The sequence below is a fragment of the Xenopus tropicalis genome, chromosome 8, assembly GCF_000004195.4.
Source record: "Xenopus tropicalis strain Nigerian chromosome 8, UCB_Xtro_10.0, whole genome shotgun sequence".
Classification (NCBI taxonomy): domain Eukaryota; kingdom Metazoa; phylum Chordata; class Amphibia; order Anura; family Pipidae; genus Xenopus; species Xenopus tropicalis.
Genome location: NC_030684.2, coordinates 72494426 through 72507536, shown reverse-complemented (window position 1 = coordinate 72507536; position 13111 = coordinate 72494426). Strand labels below are relative to the sequence as shown.

Below are 13111 nucleotides of genomic sequence, written 5' to 3'. Positions count from 1 at the left end.
ACCCAGAGAAAATATTTACCAATTCCAACCTCAAAGTCATTTATCAATAAATTAAAAAGCAGTGGACCAAGGACAGACCACCAAGGTTACAATAAGAAAATGCCATCCAAAAGTAACTCATTGAAGTAAATAAAGGGCCAAGATATACTGCCCTGAGCCTTTAGCTATGGCAACGCATAAAACCGTGGTGAAAGACAGGCACATATTTAGCAGCTCCAGACCAGGCTTGTAAAAATATTAAATGATACAGGGCCTGATTCACTAAAGGGCGATAAAACGTGCGCTATTCTTATTGTGCGCTAAAATTTTTACCGCCGCTTAATTTTGGCGATTTTTCGCACGATTCACTATAAGCATACTCGCGCTTTTTTACGCGCGATATTGCAAGCGTTATTTAACTCGCGAAAGACTATTTCAATGCGGTATTTGCCTGTACATGCGCTAAATTACGCGAATAATCGCCGAATATGAATGGTAGCATAGAAATAGTGTATAAAAATTGTGGAAGCATATAAATGGTGTATATAAATATTAGCCACATATAAATAGTAGATGCTTATAAATAGTAGCCACTAGTGATGAGCAAATGTGTTCTGGTTTCTTAAGTGAAAAATTAGCAAATCTTTCGAAAGATCCCCGAAACGGCAAAAATGTTGTGCGGGCAAAAAAATTGTTGCCCGTGACTATTATTTTTTGACACTTGTATCAATTTTTGGATGTGCGGTGAATTTTTGCGTGGCGAATTTTTTCATGCGTTTTGCCATTGGCGGATTGTTTTGCGAAACGCATGAAAAAATACACCGCGAAAAAATTCAACGCACGTCCAAAAATTCGCTGCGAATCCATGCCTGGCGAAACATTTCATCACTTGTAGCCAAATAGAAATAGTTGCGCAAATGAACGCACGCCATGTTAGCCATACACGCCAATACTTGCGGAAAATTACTGTATTAAAAATGAACATTTCGCTGCAAACTGGCGGCTGCGTCATTCTGGGGGAAACACAAACTTGAATAAATAACACTGTAAGTCCATATTTTATTGCAAAAAATCATTTACTGTACTTTTGTATAATTTTTCGCCTGCCTGTAGTAGGTGTTAATTTTCGTATAGCCGAATGCGATATTTAGCGCGCAAAAGTTATAGTGAATCATGCGATCGTATTCTTTTCAGTGCGGAAATTAACGCAAAACGGTAAAACTAGTGCGAGAAATACCCCATGCGAAAATGGCGATTTTTCGCACGCGATAATACTATGGTGAATCGCGCGCAAGTTATTTTGCGTTTTTTAACGCGAAAAAGCGTGCGATAATTTTTATCGCCCTTTAGTGAATCAGGCCCTATATGTTTTATGCTTTTACTAGCACTTAGTCAAAAGCCATTATGTAAGGGTATGTTATACTTCATTCAGTAACACATACCTCCCAACTGTCCCGATTTTCGTGGGACAGTCCCTCTTAACAACTCGCCCACAGTTCCGGATTCTTTCTGCACTGAAGTTAAAAAACATACAAACGTAATTAAAAAGTAGCTTTTTGCAGAGAGCCCAAAAATCTTAACAAGCTATACCTGCACTTGGATACAATGTTTATCACACTTAATTAAATAAGTAGCTTTTGGCAGAGAGCCCAAAAAAGTTAACAAGCCACATCTGCAATTAGATACAATTGTAAAGCTAAACAGGTCTCTTGGGGGAACTAACACTTGCAGCTTAAAGGGCAGTTTCAGCTTTTTTAGCAAGACCCCAAAACCCCCAGACTTGTGCTCGAATTTTAAATAACCTGACAAATTTTGAAAAATGGTAGTGGTATTTAGAGGGTGTGGTTGCAAATTGGGCATGGTCAAAATTTTGCAGCACTACATGTGGCATTTCTTTTTCCATTTTCCAAATATTGGAAGGTATGCACAAGCCTGATTTGCAGCTGTGGTGCCTTTCACCATAGGTTTTAAAACTCTGACATACTCTGCTTGGTCTAAATGGAAAATGTTTCACTTACTCTCTTTGTAAATTATTCTTCAGTCAGTTTTCACTCTAAGTACAAATATGTTCCGGGCCAATATGCCTTAATTTAGTCAGTAACCTACTGTGTGGTTCTGTGTCAAAAGCTTTAGCAAAGTCTTAAGTGGATCATATCCACTGCCACCCCAATATCTAGGCTGCTTCTGCTCACCTCCTCATGTACTTTAACCCTTTAAGTGCCACAGGACGTAGAATCTACGTCCTGTGTATCAAAGTACCTAAGTGCCACAGGACGTAGATTCTACGTCCTGCTGCACTTCCGGATTTGGGAGCAGAGGAGCGGGCTTTTCATGCCGCTCCTTCACTCCCCGCTCGTTCCCCTGCCTCTAGACAATTAGCAGAGGCAGGGAACGAGTGGCCCCTGGGGTGCGATCACCCAGGGGCCCCATAAGAAATGTAAGGACACACTGTCTGTGCGTGCCTGACACTTCCTGCTCTCCCTTCCCTCCCCCCTCCCTCCTCCCTCTGAAGACTCACTGATCGGTGTCGCAGGGAGAGGCTGCAGCGGCTCCTGGGTCCTTCCTCCCACCTCCAGATGATCTGTGTGCCTGCTTGTCCCAGGTAAGTGTTAAAAAAAACACATACACACACATAATGCACTAATACACACTTATACTCTTATACACTTACACACAAACACATACATGTTGGGGGGGGGGGTTTCACACATTCACACCACTTACAGCACTCACACTTACTTGCACACACATGCACACATGTGTACACACACACACTTACACACTTATGTAATTTTGTAATATATTTTTTTTATCGCATCGTTTTTATTCTTGCCTGAAAAAAATGTTTTATTGCCATTGCGGATAGCGTATTCGCTAACCGCACTGTGCAATATCTTTTGTGTATTATTTTGGTTTTTCTACTACATTTTCTGTGATTTTGGTGCATTTTTAGGTATTTTATTGCATTTTTAGCCATTTTATTGCATTTTCAGTTATGCATAGTTGTTGTTCACTTGACTTTGTCTGTAAAACTTATTTGCCCAAGCCAAAATACTCAAACTGTTATTTTGACCGCAGATATTAGGCAAAAAAAATGATTTTAGTGATTTGTTTTTTATTTTTATCAATTTTATTGCATTTCACATTGTTCTTTATTACTTGTCTTTGCACATGGACATTTTGTCTGTTTTATTTCAATTTGGCATCCTCTGTACCCCACATAGTTTGGTATATCTATGCATATTGGGCATCAAACTGTTCATTAGACCCCTGGCGTTCATACTTAGAGTGTTTTATGTTGGTACGTTACTAAATGTGGGGTACATCATGGGGCAACATGCAAGCTTTGTGATGATTTTCAGAAATCTCACAAAAATCGTTCTGTTTAGCATAGCTTTGTAGCTTGGTAGTTTGCAGTAGAAAGTTGTATTTACCCACTTTTGTTTTGTCAGAATGTGTACTTTTGGAAAATATATGGGTTCTCCATACGGTTAGGGGGTCTTATGGCACATAATACACATACCGGGTGCAAAAACTGCATGAGCCAGAGCATCTTATGTGAAAATTCATATGCACTATTTTTACTTGGGTGCCCCTGTACCCCACATAGTTTGGTAAATCTATGCATATAGGGCATGAAACTGCTCAGTAGACCCCTGGCGTTCATATTTAGAATGTTTTATGTTGATACGTTACAAAATGTGGGGGTACATAATGTGGTAAAATGCAAGCTTTGTGACAATTTTCAGAAATGCCATAAAAACCGTTCTGTTTAGCATAGCTTTATAGTTTGGTAGTTTGCAGTAGAAAAATGTATTTACCCATTTTTGTTTTGTCAGAATGTGTACTTTCAGAAAATGTATAGTTTTCTAGGGTCTCCATACTGTTAGGGGGTCTTATGGCACATAATGCACATGCCGGTAGCTTATATTGCAGCGTATACACTTTGTATGCACTAACTTCCTTTTGGGGTCTCTAAATGCCAGATACATCGGTGATCCTATGCACAATGGGCATCAAACTGTTCAGCGGACCCTTGGCTTTCATATTTAGGATATGTTTTCTTGGTACCTAATGTTATGTGGGAGATAAGGTGCTTGAAAGTGGAAGATTTGATGTGATTTTCAGGTATTTCATCAAAACTGGAAATTTTGGGAAAGCATTGCAACTCTGTAGTTTGGAGTAGAAAGACATGGGTACCAATTTTGAATTCGCCCGAATGTGTACTTTCCAAAAATATATGGTTTTTGGGGGTCAATGTATTTTTTTGTGCTTTTACCCCACAGAAAATGCAGTAAACGTGTTGAATTTTCAGTAGCTAAAGAGATCACTGGGGCAATTTGTATGTACTAACTTCCTTTTGGGGTTTCTAAATTCCAGATACATTGGTGATCCTATGCACAATGGGCAAACTGTTCAGTGAACCTTTGACTTTCATACTTAGGATGTATTTTCTTGGTAACTAATATTATGTGGGAGATATGATGCTTGAAAGTGGAAGATTTGAGGCAATTTTTTAGAATTTTCATAATTTTTTATAGAAAATGCTAAATTCAGTAAAGCATTGCCATTTGGTACTTGGGAGTTGGAAGACATAGTTACCCATTTCGGATTCGTCAGAATGTGTACTTTTCAAAAATATATGGTTTCCTGGGGTAAACCTAATGTACCAGGAGTTTTGGCTTTGGAATCTAAAGTATGCCGTATTCTGCTGTGATCATTTGAAAATGTAGTAATTTACTGCTGGGAGTTTTTGATCTATAGAAGTCAGAAATCTCCATAAAACTATACATATCAGGTATTGGCACGTTTGGGAGACATGAGGCTTTCCAAATCAGTTGAATTTTTGTCCATAAAATAAAATATGTTTCTGGTATAAATCCCTATATCATGAAAAATAGCATTATTTTTTTTTGTATTTCAGGCTCTAAATCTTCTTCGAGAAGTGGAAATACACAAAAACTCAGGCAGATTTGGAAAGCTCAGGTTCTCCTGAAAAAAACAATATATAGTTTGCCTACCTAAACTTAACCCTTCCCCCAGTAAAAGCCCCTAAATTGAGAGAGCACAGAATGTTTACAAAACGTCTGGCACTGAGGGGAACCGAAATGTCAAATTCTGCTGGCACTTAAAGGGTTAAACCATCCCTTACAAATTTAGTATTGTTTGTATTCCAATATTTTATCCCTTAATTCCCTTCTTCAAAAGATTTCCAAAGCATGGAATTCCTTTTTGGAATAAGGGCACCACATAAGCAATTTGATAATCTTTTGAAAAGTATATGACTGCTTATTTGCAATGTAGAGGCCCTACAAATTAAAAAAGTGCACATAAAATTTGCACTTTCGAAAACAAGTAATCAACAAAAATGCAAAGTGTAAAAATGTAAATAAAAAGCATTCAAAGTTCCACCAATTTTATTCTGCAATGAACATTTTTACAAGGCATAAACAATTAATCAATAACAAATTGAATATGGAAATTAAAATACAGTGGAGGAAATAATTATTTGACCCCTCACTGATTTTGTAAGTTTGTCCAATGACAAAGAAATGAAAAGTCTCAGAACAGTATCATTTCAATGGTAGGTTTATTTTAACAGTGGCAGATAGCACATCAAAAGGAAAATCGAAAAAATAACTTTAAATAAAAGATAGCAACTTATTTGCATTTCATTGAGTGAAATAAGTTTTTGAACCCCTACCAACCATTAAGAGTTCTGGCTCCCACAGAGTGGTTAGACACTTCTACTCAATTAGTCAACCTCATTAAGGACACCTGTCTTAACTAGTCACCTGTATAAAAGACACCTGTCCACAGAATCAATCAATCAAGCAGACTCCAAACTCTCCAACATGGGAAAGACCAAAGAGCTGTCCAAGGATGTCAGAGACAAAATTGTAGACCTGCACAAGGCTGGAATGGGCTATAAAACCATTAGCAAGAAGCTGGGAGAGAAGGTGACAACTGTTGGTGCGATTGTTCGAAAATGGAAGGAGCACAAAATGACCATCAATCGACCTCGCTCTGGGGCTCCACGCAAGATCTCACCTCGTGAGGTGTCAATGATTCTGAGAAAGGTGAAAAAGCATCCTAGAACTACACGGGAGGAGTTAGTTAATGACCTCAAATTAGCAGGGACCACAGTCACCAAGAAAACCATTGGAAACACATTACACCGCAATGGATTAAAATCCTGCAGGGCTCGCAAGGTCCCCCTGCTCAAGAAGGCACATGTGCAGGCCAATGAACACCTGAATGATTCTGTGAGTGACTGGGAGAAGGTGCTATGGTCTGATGAGACCAAAATAGAGCTCTTTGGCATTAACTCAACTCGCTGTGTTTGGAGGAAGAAAAATGCTGCCTATGACCCCCAAAACACCGTCCCCACCGTCAAGCATGGGGGTGGAAACATTTTGCTTTGGGGGTGTTTTTCTGCTAAGGGCACAGGACAACTTATTCGCATTAACGGGAAAATGGACGGAGCCATGTATCATGAAATCCTGAACGACAACCTCCTTCCCTCTGCCAGGAAACTGAAAATGGGTCGTGGATGGGTGTTCCAGCACGACAATGACCCAAAACATACAGCAAAGGCAACAAAGGAGTGGCTCAAGAAGAAGCACATTAAGGTCATGGAGTGGCCTAGTCAGTCTCTGGACCTTAATCCAATAGAAAACCTATGGAGGGAGCTCAAGCTCAGAGTTGCACAGAGACAGCCTCGAAACCTTAGGGATTTAGAGATGATCTGCAAAGAGGAGTGGACCAACATTCCTCCTAAAATGTGCGCAAACTTGGTCATCAATTACAAGAAACGTTTGACCTCTGTGCTTGCAAACAAGGGTTTTTCCACTAAGTATTAAGTCTTTTTTTGTTAGAGGGTTCAAAAACTTATTTCACTCAATGAAATGCAAATCAGTTGCTATCTTTTATTTAAAGTTATTTTTTCGATTTTCCTTTTGATGTGCTATCTGCCACTGTTAAAATAAACCTACCATTGAAATGATACTGTTCTGAGACTTTTAATTTCTTTGTCATTGGACAAACTTACAAAATCAGTGAGGGGTCAAATAATTATTTCCTCCACTGTATATTCAACAATTCATAAAATTACTGAAATAACATATCCAAAATGAATTACCCAGTGGAATTAGCACTCACGCTAGTCACACTGAGCAATTAAACAATTTTTAGGCCAAAAAAGCTTTTCTTTTTTTAAAAGAAGAAAAAAGAAATGCGATAACAAGTGTGCATACTGCTAGAGAGTGAGCAAATGTTTTCTTTGTTTAAAGAGTTTTGCTGTGTGCTACTGGAAGCTATGGGGGCCTTTGCCTGTATGGGGAGTTTAGTTCTCATTTAATTCTGGTTTACATAAAGACAAACCATGTTTCATTCAACCAGGTCTCTGAAATACCAATTTTGATCATAATTTTCCTTATGTTAAAGGATTCAAACAAAGATATGGAAGATCCAACTGTTTAATCAGGTTTCAGCTTTATTGGTGTAACCTTCAGTAACAGCACATCACTTCACTAAGAAGTGTTTGCAGAAATCTATGACCTGCAAACAACATTTATTCTGGGGATAGGATTGGCACTTAGCAACAGCTTGGCAACGTAGATAAGCTGCAAAAGAGCCCATTTCTGCATTCCCCTTCTGGCATGGTTGTGCCCTTAAAATATGGGAGCAAGCACAGGTCTGCTCAGTGCTGATTGGACAGTGAAGAGCAGTGTGACATCACAGGAAGGGGGGGGAGAGTTACATTTTTTGCCGGGAGGCTGCTGGATGACAATCCTAAGGATAAGAGAATATTCTTGAAAAGAGCAGATAATTAAAAAAAATATTAAGAGATGAAATTGCAGTTCAAGATGTAATTGTCTGTAACCCCTTTTTGGCTATATAAGTCAAAATGTCCAGTTAGTAATAGAGCATGGGGTACATTGGACTGCTCTTCCACAGGATGGGCCTTCGCTAAGGGGAAGTTACTATATGGAGGGTGTTGTATAACTACACCTCCCACTGCCAAGTGTAAATGCAAGGTTTGAGTAGATGAATGCCAGAAGCTCTTACAAACAACTTAATAACTGTTTACTTGTCCCAGACAAATGATGGAAATGCAGGGTTAACAATACTCACACTTCTAGGAGGTATAGCAATTTCTCAGCAGTACAAACAATGTTATAGTGCAGTGCTGTCCAACTGGCGGCCCACGACCCCCCTCTGTGTTGCCCCCCCCACCTGTCTGGCTGCTTTGATGGCTTGTGCAATCTTTAAATGGTATCAGTATTGAGATTAACTGCCCGCCTACATGGTTCACACCTCAGATTCAGGCTGTAATTCCCCTGCATTGTTTAAAAATGTAATCCCCTGTACTGTTCACATTTTTTAATCCCTGCATTGTTCACCCACTGCATTGTTCACACCTCAGGCTCAGGCTGTAATCACCCACATTGTTCACTTCTTCACACCTCAGACAGACTGTAGGAACAGTGCCATAGGCGGATTTTCAATAAGGCTTGGGGACGCTAAGCCTCCCCAAACCTGATTTGGCACCTTAAAACCTGGCTCCGTTTCTGCACTGCCCTGCAAATCTTCTCTGGGTTCTGCAGAAATCAGCTGTGCAAAATCTCCCGATCCCTGTCTGCACCTGCGCCTTGATTGGTCAATTTTACTGCCTGTCAAGAAAGCTGTGCTCTGATTAGAGAATCCACAAGAAGAAAGATCCAATCAGAGCACAGCTTTCTTGACAGGCAGTAAAATTGACCAATCAAGGCGCAGATGCAGACAGGGATCGGGAGATTTTGCAAACTGGAGCCAGTGCACAACTTTGAACTTTTGCTGCAGTTTTCATCCCACAGGTACTATACACAAGTAACTATACTGTATATGTTCTAAAGTCTGACCCACTAGCTGAAATTAAATTGTTTTTTGTCACCTGACATCTATAATATCTCTATCCCCTACCCTAACAGATGGAGGGTAAGTTAACTTTCCCCCCTGACAAAGCTCATTGTGCTTTTATATATTTGTTATGGTTTTTTGCACTTTCTATTTTTCTTTTACTTTTGTCATTGTTGTGTATGCTGTGTATCAGTGCCAGTGTTATAGTGCCAGGGCCTGAAAATCTTCCATCAGTACCCACTGCTTCTCATGGCATATAATGTGCTGGTTTTGTATATATAGACTGCGTCTCACTGCATAAAATGTGCTGGTTTTGTATATAAAGACTGCGTCTCACTGTATATAACGTGTCTGGGATGTCAGTACCTGCTGCCTCTCTCTCTGTAAAGCTAACTTAAACACATCTAAAGGGGAGGTTCACTTTTAAGTTAATTTGTAGTATGTTATAGAATGGCCTATTCGTAGCAACTTTGCAATTGGTCTTCCTAGTTAATTTTTTATAGTTTTTGAATAATTTGCCTTTCGCTTCTGCCTCTTTCCAGCTTTCAAATGAGGGTCACTGACCAAAAAGTATTGCTCTTTGAAGCTACAGTTTTATTTTTCCATGCAGGCCCCTTAACTATTCATATTCCCATCTCTTGTTTAAACCACTACCTGGTAAATAAGACCCTAGCAACCAGATAGCTGCTGAAATACCAAATGGAGAGCTGCTGAACAATAAGCTAAATAACCGAAAAACTATTAAAAATAAAAGATGACCAATTGCAAATTGTCTCAGAATATCAATGTCTAGATCATGTTAAAGTTAATTTAAAGGTTAACTACCCCTTGAAGCTAACTGATCACAAACACAAATGTATAGAGAACCCCCAACAGAAGAGCACATATGAATACTTTTACATCCTAAGCATTTTAGGGTTAAAAGCACCCCCACCCGCACTTTTGCGCAGTATCCCTGGGAGTCAGTGGGAACGGCAAGAGATAGTTGGGAGGTTAATTTTTTACACCAGCAGCGAATCCACTAAGTCTCACATTAGCTATAGGTCGGACTGTGTACGGCCCATATTTAGCCTCCCCAAACAAAAAAGTCACCCTCCGCCTATGAACAGTGCCAGAATTGTGTCACTGTATGTACTGTGTATGGCACACACAGGCAGCATAGGGAAGACAAAGCATGCCACACACAGACAGCTAAGGGCAGGTAGAGTATGGCACATACAGGCAGCATAGGGCAGGCAAAGTATGGAACACAAAGGCAGCATAGGGCAGAGTATGGCACACACAGGCAGCACAGGGCAGGCAGAGTATGGCACACACAGGCAGCATAGGGCAGGCAGAGTACTGCCTGTGTGTGCCATACTCTGCCTGCCCTATGCTGCCTGTGTGTGCCATACTCTGCCTACCCTATGCTGCCCCTGTGTGCCATAATTTACCTGCCCTATGCTGCCTGTATGAGCCATACTCTGCCTGCCCTACCCTGCCTGTGTGTGCCATACTCTGACTGCCCTTAGCTGCCTGTGTGTGCCATACTCTGTCTGCCCTATGCTGCCTACAGGAGGTGACCCTGGCAGTGGTTTGTTCGATGAGTTTGTCAGCAGTTGGAAATAGCCATGAAATGGTCCCTAAGGTGTGTAATTATGTGATGTGGGGGTTGCTGTGCTATCCACAGGGGAGAAGAAGGAGTCTTGGATTTAAGGGTGTGTCTTAATATGACATAATATAATTCTTTTACATATGAATGATGGTTGATATCCCCACAGTGAGCACCAACCATTTGGGTTTTTGCTGTGCTACCACCATTAATGTGGGCATGGTCTTGTGATAACATGGGTGGGGTTTGAAGCGGGTGTGGTTTTAAAAAGGGGAGTGGTCAAAACTAGCTTCCATAAGCTTCCCTCCACTATATATGCTAGATAAATTCCAGCCCTCTGCACCACGAAGTTGGACAGCACTGTTATAGTATATCAAGCATGAGGGTATGGTGTCCACCTTTTTATCCCAGCTCTGCAGAGTATGGACAGGGTAAAGACAACCAATGACAAGCAGGAAAAATATTGAGTCCACTGGTTTATCTCACCTTAGGTATGTGTGCCAGGGTAAAGAATATCCTGATATCCCTGGTACTACTGTGTGCCTATTCTAAGGCAAAAGCCTGTAGGAGACTATTTCTTTAACTATCCTCTCCTAGTTGGAGCCGAAAAGATGCTTTTTCTAGCTAAGTGCCTACTGACTCACTTTCCTAGAAAGTGCTATGAAATAGATAACCTGTTCTAGCTAACCTTGTTCACTGGGTCCCACTCCTTCCTCCCCGACTTCTCTAAGGGTAAAGGTCATTAGGGCAGAAACACTTCTGGGCTAGTGTGGATCCCAGGCTTCCTTGAAGAGATAACAGACCAAGAAGGAAAACCGCCCCTTCCTAAACACTGTATTAAAGTGTGGTAGGGTGTGGTCTAGCCTTGAGCCAATAACATAGGTATATGTAAATACTGAAATAGATACATGGGTCTTTGCCCAGTAACAAGGAGAAAGGAAAGATACGGTTTAAAGTCATAGGGGCACATAAACCCTATGGGTCCCTACATGTCTCACAGATGAACGAAGAATAAATGTTATAAGAAATAAATGTTAATGAAAAATGGATATGTATTTTCAAGATGGAAGTAACAGATGAGGCTATAGTCTCTAGAAATAGATAATTATAGCATTTAACTACCAATAGCATAACATCCACTATAAAATTTAACCAAAGCAGATTGATGGAAGACAAGTTAGGTACTTTCAGAATGATGAAAAAAGCATCCTTTCTTGTTCTCCTTGGGTTTGGATTGATAATCCAAATCTTTCCTTGGATTTTGATTCAAGCCAAGAGAGACTAGAAGAAGAATCCATTAGGGCCACAACTGTTAGGAATTCTGAAAGGAATTGCTCTATGTACCGTATATACTCGAGTATAAGCCGATCCGAATATAAGCCGAGGAACCTAATTTTACCTAAGAAAACTGGAAAAACTTATTGACTCGAGTATAAGCCTAGGATGGGAAATGCAGCAGGTACTGTTTCAATAATCAAATAATAAAAGGACACTTAGCGTGACCCCCTGTGAACTAGCCATGTCTATGTAAATAAGCAAAGACAGCTGTTACATCCCAATAATAGCAACCATCACTTACTGGGTATGCCGTTAAAGGTATCAGGTTCTGCTACATGGTTGTTAACAAAGTGGCTTACAATCCCTTGGGTGCCAAAACAATATCATAGTTCTGGGCAGTAATGCAGCAAACTCAGAACTGTCTGGCATTCCTTAAACCACATAAGAATTACAAGCCAATAAAGCATTACCCAGATGCAGAATTGTCACTTTGCTTCAATTGATTTTAATTCCTCCCATAATCCTTGTGCTGTGTGCGCTTCCGGAATCCTTGTGCTGTGTGCGCTTCCATAATCCTTGTGCTGTGTGTGCTTCCATAATCCTTGTGCTATGTGCACTTCCATAACCCTTGTGCTGTGTGCGCTTCCATAGTCTTTGTGCTGTGTGCGTGTGCCATCGTATAAAGACACTGGCATTTGTTGTCCATGTCCACGGGGGGGGGGGCGCAATGAATCCCAACGTCTTTATACGCTGGGAATGTGAGTTACATCTTCACAGCTTCAAATCAATATACTCGAGTATAAGCCGAGGGTGACTTTTTCAGCACATTTTTGGTACTGAAAAACTCGGCTTATACTCAAGTATATACGGTAATATAAGGGCGGGACAAGGGTGGGTGCTGTTGCTAGGTGGCAAAAAAATTTGTTCCTGTAGAGCAAATGTTGGTTGCAGGTTATAGATTCCTGCAAACACCTCATTGTTCTACGGGGGATTGTCACCTAGCAACTGCTATTGGGAGAGTATCCCACACCTAGTAGTTGCTTTTATGAATTCCTTTTTATGTCATGGCATTTTAGAAAGGTTATGGAAGAAAACTATGAGGTTATGTTCATTATAATAGGAAGGTAGAGATGTCTTGGAGCAGCCTTTGTTGTTTTGGATCCTCCAAAGGAATGCCCCCAAGTTAAATGGTATCAGTATTAACATTTTATAGTCGATAGAAATCAACTTATTATCTTTTGATTATCTGGAAATTATTAATAATGGGTAACAGTTACTCTTAAGGAAGTTCTGTGTAAACAAATTGAGAGGCCTTTAATACTGATGAGCAAATTTTTTCACCAAGCATGGATTCGCTGTGAA

General features: G+C 40.3%; 1 protein-coding gene across 2 annotated transcripts in view; it reads left to right on the top strand.

Moving 5' to 3' along the window:
• The window catches only part of LOC100145508 (hypothetical protein), an 82367-nt gene that overhangs the window by 41990 nt on the left and 27266 nt on the right, over positions 1-13111 (top strand). Inside the window, exon 6 of one of the 2 annotated variants that reach the window (NM_001126952.1) lies at positions 2492-2581. The exons of the other annotated variant lie outside the window; for it this stretch is intronic. Coding sequence (NP_001120424.1) covers positions 2492-2559 — 68 coding nt within the window. The 3' untranslated portion in view covers positions 2560-2581. The remainder of the gene's footprint in view (positions 1-2491; positions 2582-13111) is intronic. 2 annotated transcript variants of the gene reach the window in all.